The 18,871-nt window shown below is 35.8% G+C and overlaps 1 protein-coding gene across 1 annotated transcript; it reads right to left on the bottom strand.

The window, feature by feature from the left end:
• Nucleotides 1-262: 262 nt before the first annotated feature.
• LOC144445740 (intestinal mucin-like protein) lies at nucleotides 263-14,470 on the bottom strand. The gene is made up of 18 exons (XM_078135386.1): nucleotides 13,726-14,470; nucleotides 12,416-12,902; nucleotides 11,002-11,198; nucleotides 10,457-10,639; nucleotides 9,670-9,896; nucleotides 9,342-9,540; nucleotides 8,339-8,689; nucleotides 7,777-7,953; nucleotides 7,391-7,425; nucleotides 6,745-6,910; nucleotides 5,991-6,031; nucleotides 5,330-5,390; nucleotides 5,026-5,084; nucleotides 4,197-4,337; nucleotides 3,668-3,754; nucleotides 2,920-3,060; nucleotides 2,453-2,501; nucleotides 263-2,019 (listed from the first exon to the last, which is right to left on the bottom strand). The coding sequence occupies exons 1-18, from the start codon at nucleotides 14,468-14,470 to the stop codon at nucleotides 1,727-1,729; spliced, it is 3,639 nt and encodes a 1,212-aa protein (XP_077991512.1). The 3' UTR covers nucleotides 263-1,726.
• Nucleotides 14,471-18,871: the final 4,401 nt, after the last annotated feature.

The raw sequence follows: 18,871 nt of genomic DNA, 5'->3' as shown, positions 1-18,871 counted from the left end.
AACGAACGACACAAAACAATGGAAATAGAGGTAAACAAAGACATGTAGCTGCTTTTACCACATCAGATTTTAATCAGACTGATTTGGGGTATGAGTTATAACAACAAAAATACTTGACAAAATGATTTATTCAGTGGTAATGTCTCCAATTGGGAGTGAGTGGTCTTGTGTCTGTGAATGTTTGTACAGACATGCACATACACATCAAAAATATTGATAAGATAAAAGAAAATGGACATAAATCATATAATCATGTCGGTTTGATAATATACTTTATTATTTATGAGATATCACAGACTGCATATAATTATGCATACATTACACTTTTCAAAATGCTGTTAAGCTTGGTAACCATAACTACAGATACAAGTTTCACCAGGGTGAAAACTAAACAAGTGGGCTCTTGAGGGTACTATCAATTCACTATTGCTCCAAGACTAGGATGTCTACATGTTCACTGTGTTGGATATTACATATCACTATAATACCGATCCATATAATTTATTCTATATTTAATATAAATTCAGATAAATACAAGTTATGCGCAGCATAATAAAAGGAAATTACATTGAAATTCATAATTTAATAATCTAAATCTATGATATGTTGTGAAATTGGCAAACTTTATAAATTTCAAATCACAGACATGAAGCAAATTTCATACTCTTCTAAGTATTCAAATAGCAGAATAAAATAAAAGCCACCAATACCAGCTATATTCAAAAAGTAATGACTTTCAGATAAAGTTACAAGTAAGATTTTCAATGAAAATAAAATGATAACACGTGTATAGCTCACTTAATATTGCAAGGTTAGTGATTCTAACAACTTTTGATTTAAAAAATGAAATCATAGCTTAGAAAGAGCAAGTAACAGACGAAGATGCATACAGTGACAAGGTTTTATGGAATATTAGGTAGTAACAATTTTGCACCTCCCCCTCCCACATAACCTCCTACACTTAAAGTGTTACATATACATGAGTCTTTTACATGTAAAGTAATGCTGTGAAGTAGATGTACCTCACATAATGCATACTTTCTATATGAGGGAATAATCAAAAACATGATACCACTTTCAATTTCAAAGCAGTTCACACACACATTGCAAAGAGATTAAAGAACTTTAAGTTATAAGATGTAAATAAAATTTAAGAACTTTAAGTTTTAAGATTTAAAGTCGACAAGATGCATACAGCTATGAAGACAAAATTACTTACTGACCAGCAAAATATTACTTTTACAAAATGTACTCCTTCAAAAGATAACATATAATATTTTCCCTCCCAACATTTTTAGTAACACACTTTTTTTGCAACAGAAAATGATTGCAATATCCCAGGTTTTTTGGGGGGAATACACTGAAAAAGAATTGTACATATACGGCAGTGGACACACTGGAAATAATTTGTTTATCCCTGGCAGTAGTAGACATGCATTACTGTGACATTACGAATAACAAGCCTTCCCTCATCCCCGGCCCCATCCAAATATTAATTTTAAAATATTGCATTTTGGATAATAAACTTGTTTAACTTGTTTTAAGAAACCAGTCTAAAATATTTCAACTACTCTTTCTTCATGTCCAGCATCTTTTATTCATTCTTGGGTAGGTTTTTACCTCTTTACCATATGAAAATACTAGGTGTATAAAATATTATCACCATTTTCTGGAAAACTATACAAAAAATTAGTGAGTTGCTATATCTGGCTTTGGTGGTCAAAGTTTACACCTCTACATCACCAGGGCAACCCTGACAGTCACACCCAGCAATGAAATCATATTGGTATGACATCGTGGTATTGTCATTGCAATATAAAGTGACTTCCTTGCGATGTGAGGACACAGCTTGGCAACAGTTACAATTGACGTCAATGCTGTGTGTGTCAGTGGAATAGACAGACGATGAGCTACATCGACCCTCACAGTAGGGTAACATCACACTCTCAGCACTAACGCACTCATCCACTTCTAAGATTACTTCTGTCTCCACAAGTCGACAGTTGCGGACTGGTGCCACTGTAAAGTAGAAACAACAAATATATGATAGGGGCATACAGATTTTATACACAACGTAGGTTAATAGATATTATGACTGAAAATGATGGAATGCACGTTTTACACATGTATGGCCTAGTCATTACTACATTAAATGATGTTCCAGTTTATTATAATGTGCCAATGGCACAGATACTGACTTGACAACATCATTCTACAGAAATGGCACATATTATTATTAGTGTCATATATCACTTCAAATGTTTCACTGCTGATTAACAAGTGTATGCAATTTGATATTATTATTCAAGAACTGTCAAGAATACCACATAAAACCACCAAACTCTCAACCCTCTGCCACCCAGTTATCAGCCCCTCCCTCAGCTACAGCCTCTCCCCAGCTATCAGTCTTATTGACACATGCAAATAATTATGTCATGTGAAATGTTCTTACCTGCACAATATTGGCAACACCCACTGCTATCATTCCTTAGTTCATAGTCCTACAAAACATGAAAAAGACAGACTCAATGCCACTGACAAAGAAAGATCAGCCAAAATTACATGTTACAAAATTGAACTATTTTATCCAAATCCGAATTTAAAAAAAAAAGCAAATATGCGAGAATGAATGTTCATGGACTCTGAGTTCATACTTTAGTTATGAAATTTCTATTCAAGGTTAAAATATTCCTTGGAAGTGAATCCCAAATTTTCACCGACATCTCATCAGTATTGCCAGAGGTGCATCTTCCGAGACACCAAAAAATTGAGTGAGTAGAAATTTAATTGCTAAAAAGTAAATATTTTCACCTTATAACTTGACAGCTCTACTCAGCAAATCCAGCTTTAAATGGTACTAGATTTAATTGGTTTGAAATGAAACTATGACTGATAATAATTACAATTTACAGTACTTACAGGACTTGGGCAACCTTCAGGTACAATCGGTGGACAAGATACCAGGGTGGGGAATATTCTCAGCATACCATCACTGTCTACTCGGCATTCATTCTCATCACATGGGTTATTAGCATTCACAGGAGTCCATGTCTCATTAATCTGAAAGTACGAAGTATTTGTAAGTACGTTGATGACTTGTATTTGTCACATAAGTAACTTATAGGGGAAACCTTAATGGTAAATATTTGCACTGCCTGTAAACTACTAGTATGTGTCAGGCTGTCTATAAATGATATGATTTCATTGGACATTCTTAAAAGATAAGTAAAACTTATCATGTGATGGGATACTTAAAGTCAGTTTGTATCAGTGACACATCATTATTAGCACAAGGTCATGACATGAGGTAGACAGCACAATAACTTGCAGATGATTTCTTGAAAGAATTATGAAGATTATAAAATTTTAACAAAATCAAAGTAGTAGTATTATAGCATTGCCTTGAATAATATAATGTTTATAATATATAATGTTTGTTGACAGTTTTAGTAAATTAGCAATTTGGACTTTGAAATGCTATGTTATGCTGTGTTATGTTGTGTTGTGTTGTGTTGTGTTGCGTTGTGTTGTGTTGCGTTGCGTTGTGTTGTGTTGCGTTGTGTTGTGTTGCGTTGTGTTGTGTTGCATTGTGTTGTGTTGTGTTGCGTTGTGTTGTGTTGCGTTGTGTTGCGTTGCATTATGTTGTCTCAAATGTTTGTAAACTTACCTCATGTCTTCCCATTTCATCTACACACCATCTTTGTTCACATTTACCACAGCAGGTATTGTCAGCAGGTGCTACATATTCAGAATCCTGTAATGGTACAAAACATCAGTCAACCAATGAAATCCAATTCATTTGTATCTATCAATCTAACTGTTTAATGAACATCCATACCTGTGATTATATCATATATAAATTGTGATTCAGGTGTACATTGTGACCAGATGTAAATTAACACCAGGTGTACCTTGTCACCAGTGTAAAGATTAATTTCCATTAGAAATTTTGGCCTCCGAATACGGAATAAATAGACCACAATTCATATTAGAGATTTATATATGGTATTTAAAGATATTATACATCATATTGTAATTACTATTAAACTGAGACACATGCACCTTGTCACCTGGTGTACACTGACCAGGTGCACACTGTGACCAGGTGTACATTGACCAGGTGTACACTGTGACCAGGTGTACACTGTGACCAGATGTCTTACTAGTGCATAGCATGTAAAACAAAGTGTATTTACCTGATGACAATCTTGTGGTGACTTTACAGGACACACAGATACAGAACACAGTATAGTATAGAATTCGCTACCAGATTCCTTCTCTTCCAAACACTCACAAGTCTTACATGGATCAACACCTTGCAGACCAAGTGTACCAGGCTGTAAATATCAAACATAGTATTTTTAGCAACCATTTCATTTGAAAAACTACAAAAACTGGTAACAGAATGAGAATAATTATAATTAAGATACCTTTTGGAACAAAAACGTTGCCGTACATGTGAAAGGTGTACCACAGTTTCGGCCATATCTCATGGCTGTGATTCACCACCAGGGTGGTAACAGAATGTGCACTCATGCTCAGTGTTAACTCTGTATTTCCTAATGTGGAAATGTAAGTTTTTTCAAAATGGCCATTTTCAATCACCAAGTATGTCTATATGGAGTACATACACTGCAGGCATCCCAGAATTCAAATGAATGAATTCCTTCAAAATGTAACACATCCAGTACATCTGGCATCCTCTACATAAACATTGTATTTGAAGTCAACAAATAAAACATTTATTTATAAGTTAATTTAGATCATCTGTAAATATTTTTTTTTAGTTGCAGACTCACGAAAGTACAAGTTACAACAAGCAAAGTGCAGTTACCAAGGTTACCAATCAAAATTATCACACAAGGAAATAATTTTAATATATTTTCTCTTTAGCTGTTAAACAAGTTTTTTACAATGTATGGTTATGGATAGAGTTAACAAATAATTTGCAGTGACTGTTACAAATTTGCATGACCTTTGAACTCTGTGTCATAATTTGACTGAGGAGTTGCTATGACAACATACCTGTATTTCTTCAAGTTCATTGGTTAGAGTATTATTCCACAGACATACTTCCTTTGGCACTGTGAAAAAAAGGGAAGTGCAATGAAAAATTACTCACCAAAAGAACGATACAAATCACACAAAACAAAACCAGACAAAATAAAGAAAATGAGAAAATGTGTAAAAATTATGCTTTTTATTCTGATAACAGTGTGCTTCAAATCTTTCAAAACTGCTTGTGAATGTGTATACTATTATCAAAATATACAGTATTTCAAATTTATCAGAAGCATAGGATTTATGGATTTACAAAATAATAACTTACCACATTTGTGTTGTAGACACACACATTCATCATCAGAAAGGCTTTCTTCAAGAATATAACCCTGAAAATGGCAAAACTAGAGGTTAGATTTCATCATCATGTAAAAGAATTGTTAGTTTTGTTGTACTACATGTATTAAAGTAAAGGGGAACACATTATGTTAATTCAAGGGGAAACTCAGACGTCGGGGGGGGGGGGGGGGGTTACAGTTGATTTTGTGGAGACAAAGATATTATAGACGATTACTCGTGTGTTTAAAGTGGCCATTTTGGATCTTTAATTAATTAAACAACTGTACTATGTTTTCTATGTTCTTCTTTTCTACTACCAGCCCAAACACCTCTAAATAACCTTGTCTGAGTTGACTGTTTACATGAGCAACCCTTTGAATAATCTTGACTTTATCACTAACTAGGACATCTCAATACACACTCATGTATCACGCATCACACCTCTATTCTACCGAGAAATCACACCCTTATTTATATGACATTTATCCAGAAGTTTTGATTTGAAATATTTTTCTGGCTGGTCATGAATTTACATGTAAATACATGATATTTTATACTGACAATGACACTCCTCAAGGCCACATAGACCGATACAAAGTGTACTTTCCACAGTTATAATACTATAAAGTAGGAAATCCTTTTATACTTACAATTGGACATTCAGTGTTGTCAACATCAGGACAGTCACAAACTGCAACAAAAATGTTTCAAAATGATCAAATTCAAACTTATTGTACAAGGACACAATGCATACAATTACTCGAATAAAACACACACAAAATCTCCAGACAAAATATACAGTTTCCAAACTAAATTTGGCTCTAGTTGCTGTAAACAATAAAGATGACTTCTCCAACCTCATGTAGTAGACTCACACTGAACTAAAAGCAGTCAAAACTCATCATGAGCTCACTGTTATCATAAACCAAACTACACAATCAGTTTGGAACAATTTCTCTATGAAAAGAGAATAAAATTTGAGGGCAAGTTTTTACAAAAATGGTTAACTTTGTACAGGACCATTAGTTGCTACTGGACACATTGACATATCACATTCTAATAATATTTAAACACACACAGAGTAAATCTATGATGAGAACCAAAATAAAATTATCAACATTCCTACATGGCATAAATGCTGATTCAAAAACAAATTACTACATTGATAAAAGTCCAAACTTTTTCAACTGTAAATGAAACTCTTTTCTTTTGAAATTCTAAACCACAAAATCCTGGTGTCATGAAATTTGTGTTTTTCCATGGTAATTTACTTTATTTGTCATTGAGTTTTAGTTATGTGCCATAAACAAAGTAATAAAAGAAAGATGAATTTGAAAAAGAATCAGCCATAGCTGAAGAGTACAAACAACGTAAAAAATATAAAATATCCAATGAAATTCTTACCACATGTATGTGTAGGACAGCACATATTTTGATCTTGGTGGGTGACAAGGATCTTTGGAGATTGACAGTGAGGTATTGGTGGACATTCAGTAATATTGGTTTGAATAACACCACCAGGTTGACATGCATGATACTGACATGGGCCTTGCTGCCATTCATCCCCTACCTGTGTAAACATACATTATACAGCAATAGTTTACTAAATGACCAAAATCACAAAAATTCAAATAATAAGCTTGATGTTTATCAACATCGGAGAATAGGTAAAGTGTGATAAGTCAATCCAACCTAGTTTGTCTTGAAAAATACTGCCATTTACAACTTTGTGGTATAGCATATATTCAGATGCAAAATAACCTCAACTAAATTTTTATTATGTTCAAAAAAAAAGCAGTTGTCTGAGAGGGTTATGTCCTGAACGAAAACAAAAATCATCCTCTGTCATCTTTATGGTTGTACTGATAAAACAGCACTAATGTGAGAACCTGGGATTGAATCATGGAGCCAGGAGTTGACCAGTGTTTTGTGATATTAACAGTACTCTCTATAGGAGATTTTACAAACATTTAGAAACCATTTTCATGATGAATCTTCAATACACATGTGAGCAAACAATGATAGGAAATATCAAAATATTAATTCATACCTCATGAGTCACTCCACTGTCATCGATACATTGTTCTGAAATAAAAACAGATAAAATATTTTTATCAAGCGTGAATTTGCTACTTGTAACTTGTAAGTCACATGAATGCTATTAATTTGACCATGGTCTGCCAAAGTATTGTTGACAATATGTACATGTATATTCCGTGTTGGTTGACCAAGACTATATACTGTGTATGAAATTATGTCGTCATAACTTTGTGACATCTCATACACAATTGAATCAAAACCATTTCCTTGCATGTCAGCGACCGCATTCATAAACCCAGCATACAAATTACAGTTGTAATTGAAAGGTGACTGTTTATGCATGCATACAACTATGAAATGTTTACAAAGTACAGGAAAAACAAGATCATTTCTCACCACACGATGGAACACATTGTCCAGTTTCATTTGCCACAGTACCAGGTGGACAGAAACATCCCTCTGAGTCAGGCATATCACAAGCCATTGTGTTATAAAACTTATAATTTTCACAATGTTCTCTGCAACCTTTATGGCATGGCTCAAATATTTTGTCTCCTTTGCACACAGGGGGAGCTAAAAATAAATCAATGAAATACAAATATTAAAACAAAAGAAGACCTACAGTGGTGTGGCAATACTTTTTTTTCTATCAAATTTCATTTTTATTAAGCCAGCACATGTCACTGTAAATCTGTTTAACATCAGGAGATACACAGATATGTGTACAAAATAATATAATGAGTAACATGCAAGTCATTCTTTGCATTATTCTTACTTTACTTTAACAGCGTTTTTTAAATCAAAATTTTCTGTCATTACTTGATTGTTTTATCAACGCATTTTAATTTCTACTGGCATCAAATGACATAATAAATACAACTTTATACTGTAAGAATAACCCAACATACAGAGCACACAGTCTGTGTAAATTATGAGAACTATCAACTTGTTTACTTACGACACTCATCGTTTCTCCAGTCAATACACAGCCCTTGTCGTGAACACTCCTTGGCATACGATGCATAGGTATCACAGGCATTATCTTTGCAGGCAGTGTCTAGCAAACAAGACCTATAGAAAGGCTCAGGATTTACTATCACATTACACTGCTGTAGTACACCACTGTACAGGACTTCTTGACATTTGCGCACAGCCCTGTCATAATTGTCCCGAGTACACGCTGGTGTGACACTAACACAGGTCTGGTCATCTTCTCTGTCTAACCAGCTGAAGGCAAACTCATCGCTACTATCTGTAATTTGACCATCTCTTTTAGTAAAATCATCTTTGCTGTTGTAGTTGCAGACACCTGCCAAAAAAATCAAATATACTGTCAATAATCTAGCTCATTCATACATGATGAATATACATAGTGTAATGTGGCTAAAAAAGAGTATGATTTTTTCATTCTTTTGAAGGGGCACGAGCTGTATTTATATATTTTTAGGAGTAATTTTTGCTGCCATTATTTAAAAGGTATTTGTAGTACATATATTCTACTTTTATATGGAAGTTTACTTACAGCAATTCATCACTTGCAATTAACTGAACTCAAACTCGGTCTTAAGATAATGTAATTTTTTTATAAATATAAAAAATGTTGAAAAAATTCCCACCATGCAATCAATACTTCTAACAATGCCAGACAACAATTGTAATATCACAGAAAGTATCCATCAACATTAACATTATACTAGAATAGTTCAATCAAGGTTTTGTGTATTAAGTATTTTCATTTGAGTACAAAGCAGCTAGTGCCAACATCATCAGTTTGTGTGGTAAAACAAAATCATACTGAACAATTATATCAAAACATTTTTCATCTTTCAGACACTATGGGAAACACAGACATGATATAACCATTTCTGAAATATTTTAGACTTGCTGTCAGTGAAATCAGTGCTATACTAGTACTTTCATTCTTACAACTTTTGAAATTGACTTTGCCTTCAATGACTTACCACACATTCCTTCAGTTTTGTTGAAGTATTTGTTACTTGGTATGGAAATACTAAAGCCATCATTGAAATCATCAAATGTTACAATCAGGTTGATTTCAGGAACAGTAGCGTAAAGAATCCAACTGCCCATCAGTTCAACATGGATACCACCAACTGTAACTTTAGGTGGTAACTGATATTCAACACCATTTGCTATTATCTGTAACAAGTCAAGATATTACCATTACAACTTGTTTAGTACACAGATTCACTTGTGAGCCAGTATACTGAGTAAATTATTTTCTCTTTTGAGATGTCATAAAATTGTAGCAAAATATACAACTCATACCTTTTGTTCCCGTTGAAGAATAACTTCATCTCCATGGTAACGGACTGTCACTGATAATGTACATGTAAGGGGAGGTGCTAAGACACATTCTTCATTGTATACAAGGACTTCAAAGTCTTGACTGGGGGATGTGTCTCTGGCTGCTACATAGCTGCAATTGCCCTGGAAGGGGTAGTAGGAACCATCAAAAGTGACGTAGTGAGGATCTCCAAAGCCATAACAATAGCCTGTGAATAAGAGGAAATAAAAATAATTAAAACTTTTGGGTATGCACAGAGAACATATTTTAAGAGAAAGGCTATTTCAAAAAAGTTAAATTCAGAGTATTCATACCACTTCTTCCTGGACCATCCATCATTTGTGTATCATTACACTTCGTCAATGGGTTTGGTATTGGCTTCACAAGTGGGTACATGTGATGCCATACCAAACCCACTGACAAAGTATAATAGCATAGTAAACCTAGTCTATGCTAAAGTACAAAGACAGACTATGTAGCCTTGAAAGCTTTGGGAAGCTGTGTTTGTTAGTTGCCTTGATTTCTCACTCTTTTTTTAACAAATGTTAAAAAATCTTTTAAAAGCATAGGATTAAACTTTAGGAGTGAAAAAAAGTCTATAAAGAGATCTATTATAGAAAAAGTTGGTCGATAATAAAAGAATGATCTTATGTATTACACCCTCATGGCTCCACTGATACAATTGTAAGATAACACTAACGTGACAACCTGAGATTGACATTTTTGATTATTACATTATACATGTAGTAGGAAATTACAATCACTTACATTCTTGGCAGTCATCTATTGGAATGCAAGTATCTCCTTTCTTGACCATACCACTAGGACAAGTGCAGCCAGCTGTACATTCTGTTTCACACTGTGAGACAGGTAGTCCTTCAGCTGAGCATGTCCATTCACAAGTACTAGCACAGTCATGCCACACCATAGGGTAATCACACTGTGGGGGTGCTAGATAAGACAAAAAATAGAAATGAAAAAAAAAATGTAAAAAGTCACACTTCATTTTTATATGACAAATTCTACTCATTTTGTACATTCTTATTCCAAAATATGAAACTTGAAAGCTTACTTCACTCGTTCAAGAAAATCCATAGATGACATTACAACAAACATTGAATCACCTTCTCAATTATAAATGCTATATTAGGAAAAAAGTGGACAGGTGTGTTTTGCAAGTCAAATGTAGAGCGCAAACACAAGCTGGACGAACACAAATTTCCACAAGCAACAAGAAGTAAACTAGAATCAGAATTTCATGTGAAAAGGTTTATTTGTAGCATTTACTGTACACAGGGCCTCAGTATACTCACCACAGAACTGAGGTGTTCTCCATTCCAAGGGGATTTGTTGATCACTGTTGGCACACTGCTTGACATACAGTGTCAGGGCATCACACACACATTCCTCTTCTATACCTTCATCTAGACATTCACAAACATGTTGCTTGCAGAGTCCAATGTAGTATTCTACATCAACCACACCATGACAGGCAGCAAATTTATCAGATCTGAAATCACAAAAATTAAACAGAATTTAAAGACCAATGTTGGATTAACAGTTAAGGTTTATATAATTTGGGATGACAAAAAGTTGTCTGTTAAAAGCTATGGAAAGAGTAGTCTATCAGCTAGCCCTCGGATGTTCTTCCGATAAAATACGACACACAGCCGAACAACGCTATCGAGGATGGAACATCCGAGGTCTAGCGAATGTCATCAGGATATAAATAACTGCCAATCAGAGAACCGTATTAGCGACAAGCACAAACAGAGGACAATAGCTAAATTTTCATGCATATTCATCTTAAGGAGGGGCTTGTATAAATAACCACCAATGCGTTAACTGAAATGTGTGAATGACAACGTCTACACACTCATCAAACACACAATTACCATAAACCGATAAGCCATAGTAATGACGTAAATGTGTTTGTCAACACTTGCATGCAGAGATTCCCCGAGGTCATAGGTTATTGAATATATTAAAGTATATATATGCATAGATGGCCCAACCCACCGCTCAATGTAATCTCAATGGAATGTCCGGTCTGAAAATGACATTCGCTAGACTGTTCGGGCAGGCCCTCACATGCAAACTTCGTTCGCTTATAGTTATAGCATCGAAAGAAAGCCCGAACGTCTAGCAGCAAGACTATGGAAAGAGTTGATCCTAAACAAAAATATGCTCTTAGACTAATTTTAATCTCTATGCATGGCTCCATCCAAGATTGTGGGATTCAAACATTGGGGTTTAAGTAGGCAATGTACCACATTATATAAACCTTAAAACATCAAAAGTTATAAAATAAAGATTGAAGTTACAGCACTGGAACAGATAAATGAAAACCATGAAGAGATTAACCAGCCCTTCTAGCTTTATAAACTTTCAAGAAAAATAATAACTTATCTCTAGACAATATCAGGTAAGGAAGCATGTGAAAAACTGCATATGGTCATGGGTTTTCTTGTGTGTACTGTGGTGATGACTGAAGCCCTACATGTACACTAACTAATGCTCAGTAATCTGTGAGATATCACATACTTTTTTTTAGAGTGCCACCCAGGTTGAAGAAATTGTATCTGTTTCTCATTAGTATAGAGTTCATTTAGAACTGGAATTATTCCATCTATCTTGATGTGGTTGTAAATGGTGTAATTCACACAAACGAACATTTGTATGGCAAATAAATAATAAAAAGAAGGAAGGGGTGCCAAAATCCCATACCTGAGAATTTCACATTGTTGTTGAGCAGACTGAGCTAGCTGTGGATTATTGGCTATGCAGTTCTTCTCTTCACACTCTTCTTGTGATCCCCAGCTATCTCCAAACTCTTGTTCATCATTGGCTAAAGAACCATTAGGTTTGGTGAAGTCGTCATGACTACTGTTGTTAGGGATACCACACATACCTTGCACCATGTCAACCAACTGAGTACCGACCTGAATACGACTCTCGGCCATACTAGACCAGTAGATGAAAAGACTAAAGTTGGTATGAATGATGATTTCAGATCCAGTCTTTGAGATACCAATACCAGCATTTGCCATCAGAACACTGCTAACTTGTTGTAGTTGAGACACATGAACCTCTTGGTCATTAATATGGATGGTGTAATTTTTACTCAGTACAATTTTCAGTTGATATATGGTGAATTCCAGATACTTGTCACAAACAGTATCTCCTTCTGTCATTCTTGTACAGTTCTTCTTAACTGTGAAATAGACAAGTAACTCATACTGCATGGTCATTTATACAATTTTTACTTTTTAGCCATTTTAGATCTCTATCGCTGATCATATACTAACTCAATCAACTGTACTGTCCTTAGTATTCGAAATGCTGTTCTACCAGTTAGATGAACCATTAGTTTATCATATTGACTCAATAGTTACTAGTATGTCACAGTATGTCACATCAGCAATAACTTCTATCAATTTTATCCTATTTGATTGCTAGATTCTGTCTTCTGCAAGATTGTTGGAAATGCAAACTGCTGCCTTGGAGAGTTGTTTTTTTATGTTTGCTGCCTTGGTGAGTTTTTGGATGAAACTCTATCTGCATATATCTATACACTTGTTACCTGTCATATTTCTTCCACTCTGTGTTCACGAGGTTTTTAATATTTGAAATGTTACTGATTTCAATACATTTTATGGATAGATTGTACTATCAATAACTTTTACGTCCTGTTTACATAATGTTTTTTGCTTGCTGTGGCATCAAAATAATGTGAATGACAGCATTGGCAGACTATAAATATTATTCCTCTTCTACCACATTTGTTTGTACAAAAAAAACCTACAAAATGGGAAAACAGGATAAAAATCGATCTTATCTGAATTATTCAAAAAGTGGAAACTATTTGAAACTCTTGACCCAAAATATAAGAATGAATGTTCATGGACCACGGGTACCTAGTTTCAAATGAATGTTTCTACTCAAAGAGTCAGAAATTCACTACCACAAATTTCTTTTGACTCTGTGAGTAGTAATTTTCATTTAACCCAGAATACATCATTTAATCTTCTCCTTACCTTTGACTTCAAACTGTGTGTTATAGGACTCTCTATTCATCGCCAGGATGTGATCACAAATCTCATACACATATTCCCGGTTGTCAAAGGTTTGGAATACATCATAGTAGATCTTGCAAGTCTTAGGACAGGCAGATGAAGTACAGGACAACACACCATCAGATTCACAGGTACAGACACTACAACCATCTACAGTCACTGACTGACCAACTGGAATCTCCTCTCCATTGGGTCCTTGACAAGGAGATGGTGTCGGTGTAGGTGTCACACAGTTCATTTCATCTTCACCTGATGGACAGTCTACTGTACCATCACATTGGAATGGTGTTGGAATACATTGGTCCCGACAGAGGGCATTATTTGATAAATGACAGTGGAATTCATCTGTACGACACAGGCATTCACATCGACAACACTCTCCATCTGGGTGGACAATCTGCTCCCCCTCAGGACATTCTTGAATTTCACAGTGTTTAGAACAACCAATCACAGTGCCATTGAAACAGGAACAAGTTTCACATCTGTCATTGATGAAGTGAGAATTGTAAAGGCTTCCTTCATACAGACATGGACAGTCCACTGTGTCCACACATTTTTTACCATCACAACGTTGACCAACTGGACAGGAGTCAGGACATCTGGATGAGTTTGTAACACCTTGGCAAACTTCCAACTCTGGAGTTATCGTTGTTGTTGGAATAGATGTGGCTGTTGGTGTACCTGGAATTAGAAAGACAAAAATCATAGTACGGGTGATGTTGGCAAAACAAAAGCTAGAAAGTCAGACTAATACAAAACTTTATGACTTTGGCTTGGAAACTTTACTTGCACAAATCTGACCATTATTTTCTTGATTGCACACAGATTTATATTTCATGCACTGTATCAAACATTTCAATCATTGTGTACATATGTGTAATGTTTTGGAGTTTAATAGTCATAGCAACAGTTGAAGTGGTGGTACCTTCAGTGGGAGATGTAGGTGTTGGCTGGCACTCTTGTGTGGTCTTGTTGACACAGAAGATTGTATCATCAAAGCACACACATTGTTTGCATTCATTTTCTTCCCATTTTGAGCCAGGCTGATGAGAGAAAATATAGAAAAGATTCATTAATTTCCATGTCAAAATGTTTTGAGCTATTGCATTAAAAAAAGTGTGAGTGATGAATTAAAAAAGTCCTACTGTAGAAATGTAGTCATCACTAACTAAATATTTTATATCAACATATTACATCAATATATTATTAGTAGTAGTTTCCTCTGTCTAGATTTAACAGGTGAATACTAGAAATAATGCAAGCAAGATTTCAACTCAAGTATTTGACTATATTGTAACAAGTCAGTATTACCAGTACAAAATTTTATTTTTCAGAAGTCGATATTACCAATTCAAAATGTCATTTTTCAAAAAGTGAAATAAGCCATATAATGAGAGCAAGGCCCTGTTGGAAATATACCAATAACTCTTTTCTTACACTATGGCTCAAAAAATTGTTCTCTCTATATTATTTTGTACAGTAGACACTAAGTTCAGTTTCTCAATATTTGACATGAAAAAACACTGCAAAAAAGGAGTAATTTATAAAAATGGCAAGACTTACTGCAACCATTTCTTGAATATCTTCTCTCCAACACATACAACTAGCAGACGACACACACTTCCAGAGACCATTTACTTTCATAATTTTACTGTTATTTTGGTTTTTACAGAATCCTTCCGGTGGTAGGACACTGTCATTCAGACAGGCACTAATGTTGGCATTAACATCCTGGCATTCAGGAATAATTTGTTGCATGGAGTCACACAACTGATCACAGTTGAAGGCATTCACTACATACACCTGTCCTGGATCACAGATTGCTGTCAAAATTAAGGGGAAAGGTTGTAAGATTATTTTCTCTACACTTTTTGAAGTCTCATTAACTACAGTATTTGCTTTTAGAAGTTTTTACACAACACTGAAAAAAATCGAAATGCCAAGAAAAACTGTTCCAGCTTTCTAAAATACTGCTCTCCCTATCAGTAAGTTTCCCCTGACTGTCATCCCAATGTTGATAAGTCTCGCTAAAAAAAATTAGTCAGTACCACAATTTTCAGGTTTTTTGTTACATGTGGCAAAAGTTCATTTGAGTTCGTTAAGATTTTTAAACAAGGTTTTCACCAAAATTTACTTACGAGTCATAGTTGACATAACCTCTGTTGTAGTTCTGGAAGTTGTTGGACTTGGTGATCCAGTTGGTGTCATTCTAGTGGTTGGTGTCGCAGTTGATGTTGCAGTGGTTACACCAGCACAGGAACATTGAAATCTGATCTCATAGTTATGACATCTTGGATCATTAGCATCATTTAGACAGTGAAGTCCATTGACACCACACGGTACTTCAAAGTTTTGTCCTGTCAGTGAAGAATCTGTGTATGGGATACTAGCAACCCTGCAGTTAGCATCAATAATTTGATCATCTGCACAGAAACTGTACTTTGTACGTAGTTGTGGAATCAGTTCAGAGTCACCATTTCCTGTACTTGGGGTGTCTGAATTCATCCAGTCTGTCCAACCATTGTTACACACTATGGGTGGTGTGCGAGTATAACCTGTGGTTGAAACAGCTGGACTTGTTCTGGGAGTTGGTGTTGCTTCAAGTGTTGTTGCTCCCTCTGTTGGAGTTGTCTTGATGATTGTTGTTCCCTCTGTGACAGTGACAACTTTGGTGACATTTCCCTCAGGGGTGATAGTGGTATGAGTGACATTTCCTTCTGGAGTAGTTGTTGTAATCGTTGTTACACCCTCAGTTGTTGTCTTCTGTGTGGTTGTACCTTCAACTGTGGTTGTTCTTGAGAATGTTGAGGGCATTCCTGGAGTTGTCATTCTAGATGTCACGGTACCAGATGGTGTGTGTGTTTCAACTATGGTGGTACCTTCTGGTGTAAGTGTCTTGATGGTGGATGTCCCAGATGGTGATATTGTTCTAACCGTCGTCAACTCCTCAGTGGTTGATATAGGGGTGGTTGGTCCTCCAATAGTAGTGGTAGTTGGTGTTGTTCTTGTTGGCACACCTGTGGTACTTGTCACTGCTGTAAAGATGAAAGTAACGTAAGGATATATAAAATTGGACATTGTGTAATTCATAGGTGGCTACTGTATGGAAATATTTCTTCATTCAAAGCACATTTCTTATAATTTTTCAAGACGTGCCTTTCTGTAAACTCTGTTTACCATTTCTCTGTGCTCTTCTTTTTTTAATATTTTGATCAAAAAAATGTATGCATCTTTCATGCACAGAGTAACATTCTAGTGCAAAGCACATACTGTTTTCCAATTGAACATTACACTCTTTGTAACATTGCATTTCTTTTGAGCTGAGATATGATGAATCATATTTTGATCAAATTGAGACACATGCACATAATCAACAGGTGTATATAGTTAAGGATACTTACAACACAAACAGTAGACACTGATTTCATAGTCTAGACATTGTTGTCCTGGTCCTTGTCTGTAGTTGTCACAAACCAACCCATCTTGGACTGTACAGATCACATCCTGTGTCACCCTACTACTATCTTCTCCTGTTTCCTTGACACGGCATGAAATGTTCTTGATTTCATCATCTCGACAGAATTGGTAGCCGTATCTGAGAGAAACAAAGTCTTCAATATCGCCATGGTTATCACCTGTTGTTGGGGTATCTACACTCATCCAATCAGACCATCCATCTTTGGTACATGTAGGTAGGAAAGGTGTTATGAAAGATGGTCTGGTCGTACTTGGCCCCTTGGTAGTTGTCTCTCCAGGTGTAGTAACAATCACTGGTGTTGTTTTTTCAGTTGTTTTTTGTGTTGTTTGTTCGGCTACAGTTGTCTGGGGTGAACCTGTTGGCATGGTACTGGTGAAATTTTCTTCTTTTGCTGCACTTGTCATTTCTGGTACTGTAACTGTAACAGTTGGTTGTCCAGTAGACACTGGTGTTGTTTTTTCTGTTGTTTGTTCTGTTGTTTGTTCTGTTACAGTTGTCTGGGGTGACCCTGTTGGCATGGTACTGGTGAAATTTTCTTCCTTTGCTGCACTTGTCATTTCTGGTACTGTAACTGTAACATTTGGTTGTCCAGTAGATACTGGTGTTGTTTTTTCTGTTGTTTGTTCTGTTACAGTTGTCTGGGGTGAACCTGTTGGCATGGTACTGGTGAAATTTTCTTCCTTTGCTGCACTTGTCATTTCTGTTGGTTGTCCAGTAGATACTGGTGTTGTTTTTTCTGTTGTTTGTTCGGCTACAGTTGTCTGGGGTGAACCTGTTGGCATGGTACTGGTGAAATTTTCTTCCTTTGCTGCACTTGTCATTTCTGTTGGTTGTCCAGTAGATACTGGTGTTGTTTTTTCTGTTGTTTGTTCGGCTACAGTTGTCTGGGGTGACCCTGTTGGCATGGTACTGGTGAAATTTTCTTCTTTTGCTGCACTTGTCATTTCTGTTGGTTGTCCAGTAGATACTGGTGTTGTTTTTTCTGTTGTTTGTTCAGCTACAGTTGTCTGGGGTGACCCTGTTGGCATGGTACTGGTGAAATTTTCTTCTTTTGCTGCACTTGTCATTTCTGTTGGTTGTCCAGTAGATACTGGTGTTGTTTTTTCTGTTGTTTGTTCAGCTACAGTTGTCTGGGGTGAACCTGTTGGCATGGTACTGGTGAAATTTTCTTCTTTTGCTGCACTTGTCATTTCTGTTGGTTGTCCAGTAGATACTGGTGTTGTTTTTTCTGTTGTTTGTTCTGTTACAGTTGTCTGGGGTGACCCTGTTGGCATGGTACTGGTGAAATTTTCTTCTTTTGCTGCACTTGTCATTTCTGTTGGTTGTCCAGTAGATACTGGTGTTGTTTTTTCTGTTGTTTGTTCAGCTACAGTTGTCTGGGGTGAACCTGTTGGCATGGTACTGGTGAAATTTTCTTCTTTTGCTGCACTTGTCATTTCTGTTGGTTGTCCAGTAGATACTGGTGTTGTTTTTTCTGTTGTTTGTTCTGTTACAGTTGTCTGGGGTGAACCTGTTGGCATGGTACTGGTGAAAGTTTCTTTGACAGTTGTTGTTTCTGGAGTTGTCACATTTACCAGTGGAGTCGTACTAGGAACAGTAGCTTTGGTTGTGGTGATTGTTGTTGTCTGG

The sequence above is a fragment of the Glandiceps talaboti genome, chromosome 2 (assembly GCF_964340395.1).
Source record: "Glandiceps talaboti chromosome 2, keGlaTala1.1, whole genome shotgun sequence".
NCBI classification, from domain to species: Eukaryota; Metazoa; Hemichordata; class Enteropneusta; family Spengelidae; genus Glandiceps; species Glandiceps talaboti.
Note: the sequence above shows the minus strand (reverse complement) of the source record. Positions and strands in the feature narration are given on the sequence as shown.